Source organism: Dendrobium catenatum, unplaced genomic scaffold (assembly GCF_001605985.2).
Source record: "Dendrobium catenatum unplaced genomic scaffold, ASM160598v2 fragScaff_scaffold_249, whole genome shotgun sequence".
Classification (NCBI taxonomy): Eukaryota; Viridiplantae; Streptophyta; class Magnoliopsida; order Asparagales; family Orchidaceae; genus Dendrobium; species Dendrobium catenatum.
The window spans coordinates 1,583,556-1,600,783 of record NW_021318711.1 but is presented as its reverse complement, the minus strand read 5'-3'; the positions used below and the strand labels follow the sequence as shown (position 1 = coordinate 1,600,783).

The window sequence follows — 17,228 nt, the reverse complement described above, 5'->3', positions numbered from 1 at the left end:
GATAGTTTTTTATTGATTCATTCTTCAAACCATAATCATAATTATTTATTTATCAATTATTTTCAAGAAATTTTTGTAAGAAGAAACTACTTTCAACAACTTTTTAAAAAGTTACTTTCTGCATAGCAGTCTTATAACCACATTTTTAAAAATTTATTGCCATCCCAAGTGGAACCTTAATTCATTGGTAATTAAGGCACACATGCTTCACATACGTAAGATTCAAATCCAAGACCTCTTGCAAAGCTACAACCGCGATCATCACGGAAAATTATTACATCTGGTGTCCGGTTCGTCCGGACACCAATCAAGAAGCACCATGTCACCCAGAAACATTCGGGGCCTAGTGTATACGGGTGACATGACGCGTCTGGATTGATGTCCGGACGGTCTAGTGACCGGACGTAATAATTCGCCGATCATCACAGACAAAATAAAGATTAAAACAAAAGTGATCTCAAATAAGCGACTTCGGTTGAGATTTACGTTCTTCAATGATATTCTATAATTTTTAAGTAATTAATTAGGTTGATTTCTATTTCTTTGAATATTTATTATTTGATTATATTCATAAAGTGTTATTTCCAACATTATTTAATTTTATGGAAGTTTATAGTAGCTTTATAATTTTTTTATTTGAGTCTGGCTTGGCTCGAACCTGATGTTTTAGATATTTGATTGTACATCTTGTTCATAAAAATACTCAAAAGGTTGCTTAATTATGAATAATAAGTACTGGATGAGCATTGGTGGCTATTTTTAGGCTTTGTTTGTGATAGATTTTTTGATGCTTTATAAAATAGTTTTTTTTTAATTAAAAAAATTTTAGTTGAAAAAATTTTTGCATTAAAAATATTATTTTAGAAATAATAAAAAATCTGTCCCAAACAAAGCCTTAGTTTTAAGTAATTGAGTAAAATATACATCATGTACATGAAAAATTAGTCAATATCTCACCAACTTTATATTTTGGAGAAATAGTTCACCAATTCGCTAAAAATTTTCATCAATATTAATATCTAATATTCTTAGAAATTATTGCAATTTTAATAATTGCTTTCATTGTAATATTTATTGTAACATTTGATAATAGTTTTCTATTATTTCCAACCTATGATGCAATGATATCTATTGAATTAATTTATTTGTTAGCTTTTTTAATAATTTATTTCTTATGTTATTTTCTAATAAATTTCAATTAACTCATTTAATTTATTTTAATAATTATAATTTTTAAATATTTATTTATTACATAAATTCTCATTTTTCCGCACTGCGGCACTGTGCAAGCTGATCCTATTTTTTATTTAACAAAAAGAAAATGACATTAAAGGAAAGAAAGATACACCACAAGACCCCGACCAGATCACCTCAATAGAGCCACTATCAACAAAAAACCAAAATCACAATCGGATCAACATAGACTCAAACCGACACCAAGTTGCAAAGGAGGGCCATCCAGTGTGGATCCAAAAAAAGCATCAGTAGGCCACTACAGTTGCCCAACCCTGGCCATCACAAGTGCATGTAGAATAATTGCTTCCTCATCTTCCAAATCCAAGCTAACGAAGGTAGTCGAAACCATAAAGTAACCAAAAGGGCCCAATAAATCATTTATTTTTTAGACTTGTGTTTACAGTGTCTAATAAGAGTATCCAGCAACCCAGTTTCCAAACCACCATCAAAAGTATCCTCCCCTTCAGACAACAAATCATCTTGTAACCAATCATATTGTCACCAGACATTGTTCCTAACTAGATGGGCTTGTAAATTAGCGTTTGAAATAACCGAAATAGGCACCTCTACAAGCGGAGTCACACCAACCCACAGACAATGAACCACACTAACCCCCCCTGAGTTAACATCACCACCATCAGTAGAAGAAACCGAGATAGCATCCAAAAACTCCACACTAACATTAATTAAAGGACTAGCTATAGAATTAACACCGCAATGAGGAACAATTAAATTCACACAGTTAGGGGCCGCAAACAGAGGGTCCCCACCCACAACAACATCACAAGCCGGTGGCCACCCGACAATTCACAGAAATAGAAACAGGGGCAACAGCGGAATTGACTGGTCCAACCGGAGTAGAAATAGCGGCAACATCAGCATCAATAATAACCAAATCACCCATAGAATTAACAGACAAAGGGACAGGAGAAACAAACACCTGAATCTCCAAGTCATCAATAGGAGGAACATGCTGTAAGACAATAAGGGACAAAACAACAACAATTTCCTCTAATTTACCAACATTAAAATCCAAAACCTGCTCAGCATTCTCTGCCACAGAGGGGACAACAACATTCTCAAAAGATGAGGGGATTAAATTCAAACTTGGTTTAGAGGCAGCATTAGGCAAATCAGTCGAAAGAGGAGGACGACATTTCCCAGACACATGCCCAATACACTTACAAGACGCACAAAAGGAGGGGAATTCATCCAAAACAACCTCTTGCACATACCCTAAATTCTCAGAACATAACCAAACTTGACTTGGATATGATTTAGTTATATCAAGCTCCACTAAAACATGAGCAATAGATGGTCGGGATCCCACAACAGTAGCCTCATCAATTTTCAAAGGTTTCCCAAAAATAGCACCCAACCCATGAAGAACACGAGGGGTGTACAAATGGGGACGAAGATGCGAAAAAGAGATCCAAATCGGTATGATAGGCAACTCAACACCAATGTCCAAGCATGGAGACCATTTCGTTAGTTTCATATAACAGTTGAAAACAAGATAGGATCTATGACAAAATACCCTACAATAGTCAAGATCATTTGCTAATTTGATCAGAATATGCGAAGGATCAAGCAAGGTGATAGATACTTCACCGTTTAGCTTTAGGTTAAAGAAAAACTTGCGAATGGAATCAAGAGAAGGCCGCTTAGAATGGAAGAATCCAACTAAGGAAAATTGAAAAGTGATAGCTAACTCCTTGATTTCTTGGTCGGAAATCCAAAGAGAGGGCAAGCCACGAAACGTAGATGTCCGTAAATCTGGAAAAGAAGAAATCGAAGAAGAGTCATCAAGCGCTTCCAAAAATGAGCGCGAGTGAGACAAACCCCCTAAAAAATCAGGGTCACACAACTTATTCAGTGCCATACCGGCAACCGCCGGAGAAAAACCAAAAAAATCGAGAAATCACCAAAACAAGTATAAAACAAAGAGAAGAAAAGAGCTTCCCTAAAATCCACGAGAGCACCGGCGCAGAGGCCCCAACATGGCGAGGGAGAACCCCGGCACGGCCCAAGGAAAGAAACCCTAGCAGAGGGAACCGAGGGAGAGAGCAAAATAGGGAGTGACTACCTGATCGATAGCTACTATGTTCTGCCTCCTTCACGTTCATTTTGTCTTTCTATGGATCATATTTAAATTTGAAAACATTAATTCTGAAATGAAATCCAAAATCCATTGAATGTTATTCAAAATAAACTAAATGGCTCCGTTTATATAAGTCAACATAAAACAAATATGTTATGGGTAGAAAAAAAAAGGGGGTTTTAAAGCTTTTTCATGCCTATGAGCACCTGAGACTAATTTAGAAAGCAGTCATAATGAATGATGCTAAGGAAATGAAAGTAACAAAAGAAATTTGATAAAAATGTGTCCATAAAGAAGTCAAACCAAATGTAGGAAGAAAGAGTGGCCTTATGAGCTTGCAATCTTTCAATATTTTTGCTTCCATGCTTAGCGTGGTTGACCCTATCAACAAAGAACTTGGGCTTCATTTGAGAAAATTTTTTTACTACTTTCTATTGCAATTTTTTGGCACAAACAAATTTTTTTTTCTCAAAAATTTTTAAACTAAAAAGCTATTTTATAAAAGCTGTCCCAAACGAATCCATAATTTTAAACTTTTCATTTAGGCTTCGTTTGGGACAGCTTTCTACTTGCTTTCTAAAACAACTTTCAAGTACAAAAATTTTTTAAATTTGAAAATTTTGCACTAGACTGTCATTTTAGAAAGCAATACGAAAGTTGTCCCAAACGAAGCCTTAGTTTCTAATGAATATGATGGAAGAGGGGGTAGTTATGTTTTGTATCAGTTTTAGGCTTCGCTTGGGACAACTATCTTATTGCTTTCTAAAGCAACTTTCTATTCAAAAAATTTTCTAATTAATAAACTGTTTTAGAAAGCAGTAAAAAAGCTGTCTCAAACAAAGCCTTATTTTTATGCCAAAAGCACAATTAAAGCAAGATTTCATCATATTTGTATAAATTTATTATTACAATCATGAAAACCAATACAAGTAAACAGTTCCTGCAAAGAATTACATCTACCTATTAACATTCAAGCAGGAGAAACACCTGCTTATAATACATACATGACCAGTTAATAACTTTTAACACAATAAAATTCTTTTAAAGTCCCAAACTAAACCTAATTCCTCCACAACTCCAAATGTATTAAGCTTTGTGATCAAAGGGCTTTGAGCTGTCTAAGGTTTATGGGAGATATGTACTTAGTGTCTCCATCAACAAGATACTTTCCGATTATCAAATTTGCAGCTTCGCTAGGGTGATACGGATCCCAAAACACGTATTCCGATCGATTATCGCACATCGACGACGTCGGCCCGCACGGAATAAGTCCCGCGAATCGCCCTCCGTTCCCGCAACACGCAGAGCTCGAAGTCGTGAATCCTTCGAATCAACAACAAAACATATGTGAATCATTTCATAATTCCAAAGCTTAAGATCCAAAAGGAAAAAATTGGCTGATTGTGCTTACCATATCTTTTATAATTTGTGATGATTTCGAAGACTAAATCATATACATTTGCAAGGCAAAATTTGGCTCCGGGGAGGTTGTCATTTAGCTCAGAAAGTAAGTCTCTTAAGCGGACATTGTAAGTTCTTGCGAGTTCATTGGGTAGGCTAACACATTCTGTCTCTGTGAGCCTGTTGATGCTTCTCTGATACGGAATACAGCCAATGGGTCCAACGTTGGCTACCACAAATTTCCGAGCGTCCAATGAATATAGTCTCTGGTTTAGAAAGAAAGAAAATACAATTTTAGTTTGAAATTTCAATAAATTAATGTTAATGATATTTTTATACAATTTAAATATTTAATTATTACATACATCAATATAAAGATTTAGTTGTTTAATGTAGAAATTGTTATTTTTTGGTGGAATCTGATTGTATCGATAGACAGGATTGTATTGTTGACTTAGACCTCAATTACGTCAGTCGAGCTCGTCGGGTGTTGCAGTGGGCACCTCCCCTTGATTTAAGTTTAAGGCCTCACCCTCAAAAATCTTTTTTTTTTTCTCTACAACTCTACAAAGCTCCAGCGCTGCACTTGTGCAAGTTGGAGATAGAGAGTGGAACGCCGCGATGCTTCAAACCCCAGCTCTACAGCACTGTCAATCAAGTTGAAGACAGAGAGTGGATCATTGCGACGCTCCAAACCCCAGCGTCGCAGTACTGCGAGTCGGGCTTTGTAGTTTTCTTTCTCATTTTTTCATATTTAACTTGAATGTTTGCATCCCTTGGGGTGATTTATATAAGTATCTTTGTAAGATCTGTGGAGAACGCGTGTGATGTTTATTCAAAATATAAATACATAAAATTTTATGATAATAATATAAATCCTTCAAAAAATATGAATAAGAAAGTGATTTGTTCAAGCTGAAGTAATGAGTCAAAGCTAGCTCGAATATATCAAAGGGGGATCTTACAGGGTAGGGGTTGTGAACATAATTAAAATAATGCAATGCAAAATTTAAATTTTAAATAAATTTGCTCCAACCTCCCTCCCAATATCAAAATTATGCACCTACCCTTGGCTCTAAACAAGATCAACTCATCAAAGTTCCTATTTAGGATGAATTATTCCCGTCCGATTTGTCTTTGTGAACAGTAAAAACACAGTGAAGCTGCACTTTTATTGTTCATTCTGCGCTTTTATTGTTCACAGAGATAAAACCAGACGATTTTTTCCTATTTGGTGTCCACACAGAATAGTCTCTCTCTATTCAGACTATCCCATTGCTCATAAGATAGATAAGTAAAACTCAAAAGTGAATCATTTATCATTAACAACCTCAGTTTGAACAATAATTTTAATAAAAAAAACCATATCTAAACCTTTTTATTTTATTTTATGCTATATAATATAAAATTATTAAAAACAAAAAAAGAAATTACACTCATAACCTTCTCCAAGAAAGAACTTACAGTGAGTTGAGCTCTGAGGGTGTTGATCAGTTGATCCACAAAGGTGTCAGGTGTCTGATTTATTCTCACCCCAGCAGAGAGGAAAGGGAAGAGATAATTGTTAAGAAAATCATTGGATCCTATGGTCATTGAGAATATTGAGTTCTTCATAAGAAAATATTTTGCTTGAGATTTCCCCATTATTTTGTCCAGTTCTTGCCTTGTAATGTTGAAGTAGTCCACTTGGATTTCCAGCCCAAGTCTATTCACCTGTCATTAAACACAATCAAAAAATAAAAGTAAGGAGCGAGCACAATATAATGCATGCTGATAAAGTGTTCATTTTGGGACGGATAGTTTTTTTACTGTTTTCTAAAACGGCTAGCTTTCTGGTGCAAAAAATTTCTTGAACTAGAAAGTTTTTACGAAAAAATTACTTCAAAAAGTAATGAGAGTCTCCCGAAACCAAATCTAAGACTTCGTTTGAGGCTGTTTTCTTACTGCTTCTTAATCAAACTTTTTAGTAAAAAATTAGAACTTCTGTAAAAAAAACTGTTTTAAGAAACAATAAGAAAGCTGTTTCAAATAAAACCTAAGTTATAAAAAACGAAGAAGTAAAAAAGTTGTTAGACTCCGTTTGGAACGGCTTTCTTACTGCTTCTTAAAGCGGCTTTCTAGTTATAAAGTTAATTTTTTGTACTAGAAAGCCGCTTTAAGAAGCATAAGAAAAGCCGTCCCAAACGAAGCAAAAGTTTCTTTAGAAAAAGCGAGGGGGCATGCATACAAATATTTGTCCTGTGCCGTTCAATATGCCACCGCCACCTGATGCATAATTTACTCCATTCAATATAGCATTTCCTGTTGTGTTTGGGGCAAGAAATGGCGGTGAAAAACCTACTTGTCCCAATTCCTCTCCTTCAGGGAAAAAAAATGAGAAAGTTGAATCAGCATAGGCAAGTAATTCTGCAATATAAAAACAAACAGATTGGCATTTGAGTGATATAATTACCAACAATATCTGCAATAGTCCTCCCATTAGTATACCGGCCAGTCGGCTCCCCGCCGGAGGCGGTGAAGTCGATGCCGTTCGGCCTTATATCGGCCTTTGACAAAGTAGGAAGATAATTATTGTTTCCAGCATCGACGAGAGAGTCGCCGAACACGAAGGACGCCGTTAAGTTATCGATAGTATCCCCGCCGGCGCCGACGAAAGCTCCCATTAGAGAACATAACAGCAAAATTGCCAAAGCCATAGCCATATAGCATCGATCAGAGCCTTGTAAGCTTCAGTTATATTGAGTTGGAAGGAAATATGTATAGTTATGTTTGGTGGTCCTTTTAAATTGTTTGGTTTGTGTTGAGAGGGGTGGTTCATCAACATTTTACCTCCCTAAATAATTTGGGTGGAATATTTGAGGATTGGCTGTTTGAACAAGTAAGAGTAGATCACCTATATTTACAGGAAATCTGGCCTGGAATCATCTCCTTGATCGGATTTGGTGCTAAAATGGTTGACTCTGTTGAGCTTTTAAAGGTTTATAGATGAAGAGTATAAGCATTTGCAAACATGCAAAAAAAAAAATTTTTTTTTTGTTTGTTTTACTTTTTGTTATTTTGTTTTTTTTAATGTTAAATGTTAATTAAGGATATGGTATTACAATTTTGTGTTATTAGATAATTTAATTTAAATGTTGAAATAAAATATTATTATAGATTTTAATTTTAGTTTTTTGGATTATTATGGTTTGAAGATTTAAAAAATAGGGGGATTAATAATTTAATAGGTATAATGATTAAATTTTACCTATTTATAAAATTAACTTTTTTATTTTATTTTTAAACTATTAAATTCATATTTTTATGATTTATGCGATCAAACCATGGGGAATTTGGGATAAGTGAAAATTATGGAACATTTGTTTATTGTTAATTTTGATATTTGTGTGAGAATTTAAAAAAAAGGTATATAAGAATCAGACATATTGATCTTTTTATCACTTCTTTATTTAAATATCATGAATTTTTTTTATTTAATATTTGAAAATATTAGTATAATTTAATTTTTTGTTCGAACGATCTACAAAAGCTAACCAAAAAAAAAAAAAAAAATCCAACAAATAAATAAAATCGAATTTGATATGATTTCTAAAAATTCATTTTAGCAGCATGAATCTTGATGTAAAATTTGAATGGAAAATTTCTAAATTAAATTAAGGATCATTTGAACCACCAATTTTAGCTAACTTATAGTCAAATTGAACTTTTAGACAAGACAAACATATCGACAGTACAAATGATCCAATCTAACTCCAAATGAGCTCAAATCAAGCACTTGAATTGTGGTTGGAAACTTTGAACATAAATTGATGGACCAAATGATCTTCAATTATAACATGGTTATAGTTAAATCGAGCCATTCTACGAGGTGAATCTAAGAGTCGAAGGTTACTTAATTATGATATTATTATATCATTCAAATATTTTATAAACGATCGATGATCAATAGAATCAAAGGAATCAATAGATAGTCCTGATGGTGATCTATGGAAGATGGTTATGGAAGCTACTTGGAGGTTGGTGAAGCTTCCTCAAAGAGGAAAAGCCATTGGGTGCAAATGGATGTGTGCAAAGAAGAAAAGATCTCATGGAGCTAATGTGCAGTATAAGGCTAGGTTGGTCGCAAAAGGCTATGTGCAATGGAAGGGATTGCTTATGATAAGTTGTTCTCCCCAGTGGTTAAGAATCCCTCGTCCTGTGGTTACTGGACACTTGTAGCACAATATGGTCTGCTTTTAGAGGAACTCAATCTAGACATAGCACAAGCAGTTGGCGTTGTGAGCAGATTCATATATGATCCAATGAGTCATTGGCAAGCTGTGAAGAGTGTCCTAATGTATTTGAATGGTACATTTGATACAGGCTTAGAGATGTAGTCATCACAGCAGTGATCCATGACTCATGATTGATTATCCATATTTTGATGAACTACAATCGGCTTGATCCCTTGGGAGGGGGATACGTCGGCAACTATCTGGATATAGTCGTTTTGGTATTAGAGACGAGTTAGAGATTGTTGATTTAGAATTATTTCCAAATTGAAATAAGCTTTTATTTTGAAAGCTTTTAATGGCTTATTATTGTAATTGATTAGGGAATAGATTATTTCCTTAATTAAATTGATTTGTTTGAAGATTTGATTGATGCATCAATTAGGGGATCTAATTATTACATTAATTAGGGGTTTTAATTATTGCGTTACTTAGAGATTTGATTGATGCATTAATTAGAAGATCTAATTATTGTTTAGGAATTTGATTTTGATTAGATTATGAAGCATATTTACTTTAGCTCAAATCTATAATTAAAGAGGGCCCTGAGGGCTGCTGTTGAACGTAAGAGATGAGAGAAGAGAGAGTTCATTGTAATTCCCTATTTTTCTCCAAGTTAGTGAAATTATCCCCCCTCCCTATAGACATAGGCATCTTCACTGAACCACATAAATCGTCATGTTTATTTTGTTTGTGTTGTGTAATTTTATTTCCACTGTGATTGTTGGCACAACACTAAAAACCTTCACCTCATATCAGTCATGAGAGAGCTCCCAATATTGATCATTAATCATTATTCAACAAAAAGAACTTTTTTTTCAATATCATAAATATCATTCATCAATCATATGAAATTAGTATAGAAGTCATATGATTTTGAACTTTGCTCTATCATGATAAAAGGAAAAGCATACTTCTTCAAGAACCACAATCACATAAGCCAATATAACTTTGAAACAATATTATGATGATTTCCCCAACACGCAGGCACGGGTGTAAGCATGGGTTCGGGTGCTGGCGTGAGCGCCTGGTCAGTTTCGGGTTGATTTAGTGTTTTCGGGTCAACCCGAATCCAACATGATTTTAGAAACGGGTCATATCTTGAACCTGAACCCAACCTATTTGGCAAACAGGGTGACCTGAACTCAAAATTTTCTGAGGCAGGTCCGTGTTTGATTTGGATTCGGGTGGTCAATTATTAACACCCCATATCACTCTATTATTAATATTATTATTTTTTTTAATTACATTTAACATTTATGTTTATAACCTCATTGTAATTTTTTTATACCTTAAATTTGAGAGCTTTAAGGTTTATTTTTTTTTAATGAGATTATAATCATATTTGGGGAAGGATATATATGTTCCTCTGCTGTCTTCATCTATATACGTAAATAATTTTTCTGTAATTAATAATAAATCAAAGCATCTCGCATCATCAGTTGACAGAAATTTATCGTATGACTTTGAAATCTTCTATTATTTTATATTCACTGGCTTCTACTAGGCATCAGGATAGAACTAGTTGTCATTCTTTGGCACGTGTAACGTGCAACGCTGTTACACGTTAATGAACTTTACGTCTTCTTTAGACTGTAACGTGGCATGCATGTAATTTTTTTGATGTTGTTTTGGAATGAAGAGTTAATGATGTTAAGTTGTTAACTAATATTGGTGATCTATTTGGGGAAAAATTATTGTGTGTCGAAGCTGAACCCTATATGCATATCTAAGACAGCGGCTCGGTACCGTGGTACCGCAGCGCAGTAATGTTCGGTACAGGGGCTCGGTTTATGTGGGTTGGTATCCGGATGTAGAGATGCGTTTGGCGTCCGCACAGAATAATCTCTGCTATTTTGGAGGGTTGTATGTTATAATGTTGATTGTAAAGTTCATGTAAAGAAAATAATTTAACTATTTTGACTGCAAAAAATAATTCTCAAATGAAATTATGATTGTTATATGAAAAACATGAAAGCGAGAAAGCTATTCAAAACATGCAATCCCAAAATGTCATAATAGAGAGTTTGTCATTTGTTGTTTTGAAATAAAATACACAAATGTTTGTAAGGGGTATGCGGGCACAAGCTCTATTTGGCTTGTGAGATGAGCTCGATGAGCTAATATTAAGCTTCAACTTGACTTTTTGGCATGTGTGATGGCTCGTTTCAAATTTATTAATATAAAATACACTTAAAATATATTAAATTTCAATGATTTTATTATAAAATTATTTAAAATATTTAAAGATATATCTCTACCTCTCATTTTAAATTTTAAGTAATTTTTATTATATCTTATTTAATTTGTAACTCTTTTTATTTACTTGAACAAGAATGACTTTCTCTCTTTCTTAATAAATGAGCCGGCTCGGAGTCTACTCAAATCTATTTACACTAATATATATGCAAGTATATATAAATAGGATTGTTCTATAATCAATCTGTAATCAACAAACATCCATCGACAGATTGTTGCCCTTTGCCATCGTCAGACATTTGTTAATGTCATGCACGAATGTTCTAATTCCGACATTGATCCTCATCCTAAAATAGTCTTTCTTTCTATAATCAATCAATGAAAATTTAAAAATCTAGATTTACTATGACTGATTTAGAAATAGTTTGTTGAATGTGAAAAAAATGCTCAACATTTTTTAAATTGAAAAAAAAATTATTCTTATTAAGAATAATCAATTTAGAATTTTAATAAATTAATCTTCTCCCCATCATACCTTCAAAAAATTAATATAATAGCACTCTACCTGGTGAAAATCAATTGGATGTAATACATAATCTCTCTCTTACTCCAAATACATTAATATTTTCTAGAGCTATGAACTAAGGGGGGATTAATTATGCAGCATTAATCAATTGTTAGTAAACATAATTAAATAGTAATATTGTAATTAAATAAATTTTGAATACTTAAATGAAAATTACCCCTAATTAAGAACATGATGTCCAAATGTTGAATATGATGTCAAGAAGTAATTCTTCATTGCTATTGTAATATGACTTTGTTGGTGAGGAGTTAGGTGTGATGTTGTTGAGATGATAATAGTTTTCCAAATTACAAAGCTTCATCTTTGATCAAACAAAGGAATTTATTTACTATGTTAAAAAAAATAAATCATTTTCTATGATATCACATTAGAATTAATCACAAAAAATAAAATAATATATATATATATATTAAAACATACATTAAAATTAATCATAATCTAATAGTTTAGGCTTTGTTTGAGACAAATTTCGTACTGTTTTATAAACAGAGTTTTAGTACAAAAATTTTTTGGAAGAAAAATGCTGTACTAAAACTCTGTTTTATAAAGCAATAAGAAAATTGTTCCAAACGAAGCCTTAATTTCACTCCTTATTATCCCAACATATTCAACTCTATAAGATTTGTGATGTCTACATTGAGTTGATGTTTGGTTTGAAAGGAATTGAAAGAGAGGAAGTCAAAATGATAAATTAAGGAATTAAGTTGGAATTAGTTTTCACCTATTTGTTTGTTGAGAAATTGATTGAAAAAAATATATATATTTATTGGTTGATTGATGATAATTTGTATGATTATTTCTTATTAGGAGGGAATGTAAGAGTTATGATGATAATTCAATATATTTTCTGCTCATTTTTCGTTACAAATGTAAGGCTATTGTTAAGTAAAAAAAAACAAACATATTGGCTGCAAAGTGTTTGTGATCAGAACTTCTCATCAATCACAGCAATAGTGATCATAATTGTTTTAGTCTTTTTTTTTGGCAGGATGAGTACTCAAACCTGACTTGTTAGGATTCTCCTATTTGTTTCCAGCCAGTGCCATTACTAATAAGTCAGACATTCGTAGCATTTTTTATGGTGTGGGCAGGTTCGGCGTGAACGAGCGAATGCCAGCCAAATGCAACTCACAGTCGAACGGTAAGAGGAAACGTGCAGAAAATTGAGTTAGGTCGTTGGAAGGGTGGCCAAGCTTGGACTATGAAAAATATATTTATTTTTAGTAGTGGTAAAAACAACTGCGTATATTTATCTAAGAAATGATTTATCTAACCGTCAGTATTAAGTGCTGCAGAAACTCTTTTTTAGTAGTGTGCTCTATGAGTTTGAGTTAAACATTAGAGAATTGTAATGAGAAACACTATGAGAGAGAGAGAGAAGATGAAGAAGAAGAAGAAAATGTTAATACTCTCATTAAAAAAGATTAAGCTAAAAAGAATAATAAATAATTACTAATTATACATATTAATGTTATAAGATTGAATACTTGATAAAAGAGGCAGACCTAGAGGTAAAAATATAAATACTTAAGAAGGAAAACCAAAATTACAAAAAAAAAAAGTTAAAGAATTAAATTCTAAAATAAAATTAAAAGGCCAACTATTAGATAATTAGAGCATTATAATCACTATAAATTAAGTAGAAGTCGTGATATATCCAAATATTTAACTTAGAAAATTAAAAAAATAATTATAATCATATATTTATATAATCAATCATTTGTTTTTGTTTTTTTTTTTTTTTCAATTTCTATATTTCTCTCTCCATTTAATTCTCTAATTTAAAAAGATGGACTTCGATCGTTAACGAACAGAACTAATGGGCCGAAGAGGCTTTTTTTAATATTCAAACTTGGGCCTATTTAAAAAAAAGGCCGAATTTGGCCTTCATTCCTAACCTGCCAATTCTGGCTTAACTAATGTAACTCTAATCCTCTGCGGGTCGAACCCGAAACTAACCTGGTACTATTCAGGTCAACCCGAACCTGACCCATTTTCCCATTTTTGAAAATGGGTCAGTTTTCCTGACCTGAACCCGACCCGCATCGGGTCCGGGTCAACCCGACACGACCCGAATGACTCGTTTCCAACAAAAAATTGCTAGTTTTCGGGTCAAAAACGGGTCAATCTCGGGTTGCCGTGTCAAAATCGAGCTTTGGGGTCAATTTTGGGTCAAAAGGGTTAACCCGAACCCAACCCGATTTTTGAAATGTGTCGAAATGTTGAACCCGAACCTGATCCGTTTCAGGTTCGGATTGACCCTAACCCGAAATTTTCGGGTCGGGTTCGAGTCGTGTTTTCAGGTCGTGTCAAATATTGACACCCCTATGTTGTTGTATATACTTTTTTTTCTTTTTTTTTTATTTTAATTTTAAGCTTAGTGAGAATTATGTGCCTGATAGTTTCATTGCTCAGTAGTAGCATATTTATCTCTATTAAAATAGAGATAAATTTATGTTTCATTTGGAACAGCATTCATACTAATTCTAAAGTAGTTTCTAGCATAAAATTTTGTTCTTGAAAGCTGCTTTAAATACAGTAAAAAAGTTGTCCCAAATGAAGCCTAAAAAAAGAGCACAACTTGGCAATAATAAAATTTGATAGTTTATTACATAACTAAAAACAAAAGTTTGGAGGCATTTCGATTGGTAATAAATCCAACATGCCTATCATAAGAATCTAATAACCTTCCTTCCAATTAAGAACTAACAGAAAAATAAAAATTAAAAATAAATAAAAATATGAAGGAAATTCTTCTTTCTCTTTTTTTATCTGTCTTGACTCATTCTCACATCTCTTTATGATCGTTCAGACTGTTTGTGCACATATTGTGTACACACTGTGTTTAAAAGTATACAATATATTTTTATACATAGTGTGTACACACTATGTACGCTTATATATCCGAACGCAGCTCTACGTCCACATCCCGCACGTAATAATTTCTCATTTGGAAGCGCTTGAATCCTTGAAGAACTACAACAAAAATATTAGTACTTGCTCAAGTAATCAATGTCATCAACTCTGCAGTCATCCATGCTATCATCATAACTAGCATCACCGATATCATTTGGCGAAACTTAGCAGACTGAACTAAGGTACGAGACAATAATACAATCTAATTGATTATTACAATTATATCACACACAGTACTAACACAATCACTAATGGAGATATCATGACCTCATGGAAAAAACAGTCTGTGTAAAATTTTTCCGATTCTTTGATCTTATTTTTGTATATATATAGAACCAAAGATATCTGAAACCAATGAATCAATGAAATCTAGCCCTTGGTCAACATATGTAAGCCTAAGGAGGGAGCTTAAGTAGTAATTTAGCGTAAAATTAAAAAAAAAAACATAATATTTAGTACTCATAAAATTAGGTCAAACCAATAGAAGCAAGGTCCCTGATCAGGGACAGATCCAGCCTTTTTTTAGGGTGAGCAAATTCAATATATAAAAAGGAAATTTACATATCATTAGCAAAATTAAACACTAAAATTAGAAATCAAGCACAATATTTCACAGGTCAACTAGGTCTTTAAAACATTCAATATACAACAAATCAAATCCATATAAATTAACAATAGAAAGTCAACATTAAAAAAGGGGGATTTACATACAAACCACCCTATAATACTTTATTCTCACATCTAACATCTAAAACTTTAATATTACATACATACCACTCATATATAGTTCACTTTCATATCAAGTATGAGTTGTAGAATGAAATACATGGGTGGTAGGAATGAAATATGAGTGGCATATTTGATATTAAAATAATATATGGTGGTATGTATGTAATATTAAAGTATTGGGTATTAGATATATAAATATGATGGTATAAAATGGCATGTATCAAAAAAAATTGCTTCATTATTTTGACTTCGGCTTTGTTTGGGAGAACTTTTTTATTGCTTTCTAAACGTAGTTTTAGTAGAAAATTAAAAAAAAAAATTGTACTAAAACTCTGTTTTAGAAAGCAATAAAAAACCCGTCCCAAACGAAACCTTCATGGTAGAAAGGATTTAGCATCACCGTATGTAACAAGCTATGTGTGAAAATCACATTAGTAGTAAACGAATACATAACTATGTGCACGGAAAAGGAAGAATGAGAGAAAAGCGAGGGAGTATATATGCTTTTGGAGAGAAAAGAGAAAAAGGGGTATACCTAAATTGATTTCATTATAAATAATGGGAAAACGGTAAAACAAACCCAACGTCACCAAAATCGATCAACTCCAAGCCCAAATGAGCTCAAATAAAGGGTTTAGAGCATATTTAGAAGTTTCAGAGCATTCATTAGATGATCAAATGATCTCCAAATTAAACATGTTTATAGTTGATTGAGCGGCTTGATGAGACGGATCCAATGAAGCCAAGATAACTTAAATTTGACATCATTAAGACACTTTAAATACTTGACGAATGTTTTATGATCGAGAGAATCACTACAAAAAAATCACATTTTTTTGTGGAAAAATCCGTCGCAAAATAAGGAAAATATGTCGCAAATTCTGATTTGAGGAGGATTTTTGGTTGATTTCTTGTTGTCGCAAAAAACAGCGTCGCAAAATTATTTGCTGCGAAAAAGAAATTTACCGCATTTCTAACCTAACTGGCTGCCCAGTACGCGAGCATGACTGCCCTCCGGACCAATTGCCTGCTCATGCCTAACTAGCTGGCTGCCTGAGCCCGCCTTACCGACTGCCTGACCGAACTGGCATTCCACATGAACTGTCCAGGAATTGAACCTGCTCCTCTTGCAAACTAACCCACTGATGTCTGATCTCCACTCGACCACACAGACAAAATACAATATAAAGTTGTTTTATTTATATTATTAGTCAGCTTGCGTTGCAAAAAAAAAAATCTTTGAAAATTTCTGTCTCAAATTCGTCGTCATTTTCGATAAAAAATAATCCGTCGTAAAGTTTGCAGAAAATTCATAAATTTCCTGTAGTGAATGAATGCGGACGGTCGTTGGAGCACTCCAATTTTTCTCTAGATCATTTTCATATTTACAGAACTTGTCACTCTTAAAAATTTATAAATAGACTATATTATCATTCTTCACATGAGGGATGTCGGAATAATAGAAAGAACTAGAAAGAGCTCTCTTATATTTTCCAACCATCGTTGTGGATGACCACCATAGCCATTGGCCCCAACAATCTTCACGAATCACCACCACCTCCAAAATACTAAGACGAATTGATTAAACCAACTCGTCTGTGAAGAAAAGTTCATCCTTGTATCACCTACTACATAATAGAGTATTCAACTAGGTTAGATCCAATAATTTTTTTCTGGATTTTTATTATTATATAAAATTTAATTTATAATAAAAATCATTATTGTTCGTAAAATTTAAGAACATGTAATTATTTTTTACAAAAAAAAAAAAGTTTTTATCTATAGCTTC

The 17,228-nt window shown here is 33.1% G+C and overlaps 1 protein-coding gene across 1 annotated transcript; it reads right to left on the bottom strand.

Moving 5' to 3' along the window:
• Positions 1 to 4,214: 4,214 nt before the first annotated feature.
• LOC110098250 (GDSL esterase/lipase At2g23540) lies at positions 4,215 to 7,648 on the bottom strand. The gene is made up of 5 exons (XM_020825007.2): positions 7,191 to 7,648; positions 6,966 to 7,096; positions 6,203 to 6,451; positions 4,749 to 5,004; positions 4,215 to 4,660 (listed from the first exon to the last, which is right to left on the bottom strand). The coding sequence occupies exons 1-5, from the start codon at positions 7,438 to 7,440 to the stop codon at positions 4,437 to 4,439; spliced, it is 1,110 nt and encodes a 369-aa protein (XP_020680666.1). The 5' UTR covers positions 7,441 to 7,648; the 3' UTR covers positions 4,215 to 4,436.
• Positions 7,649 to 17,228: the final 9,580 nt, after the last annotated feature.

Coding starts and splice junctions, on each gene's coding strand:
- LOC110098250 (XM_020825007.2), bottom strand. CDS start 7,440: ATGGCTATGGCTTTGGCAATTTTGCTGTTATGTTCTCTAATGGGAGCT. Junction 6,452..6,965: donor ACGGCACAGGACAAATATTT/GTATGCATGCCC, acceptor GTTTAATGACAG/GTGAATAGACTTGGGCTGGA. Junction 5,005..6,202: donor CCCTCAGAGCTCAACTCACT/GTAAGTTCTTTC, acceptor TTTCTAAACCAG/AGACTATATTCATTGGACGC.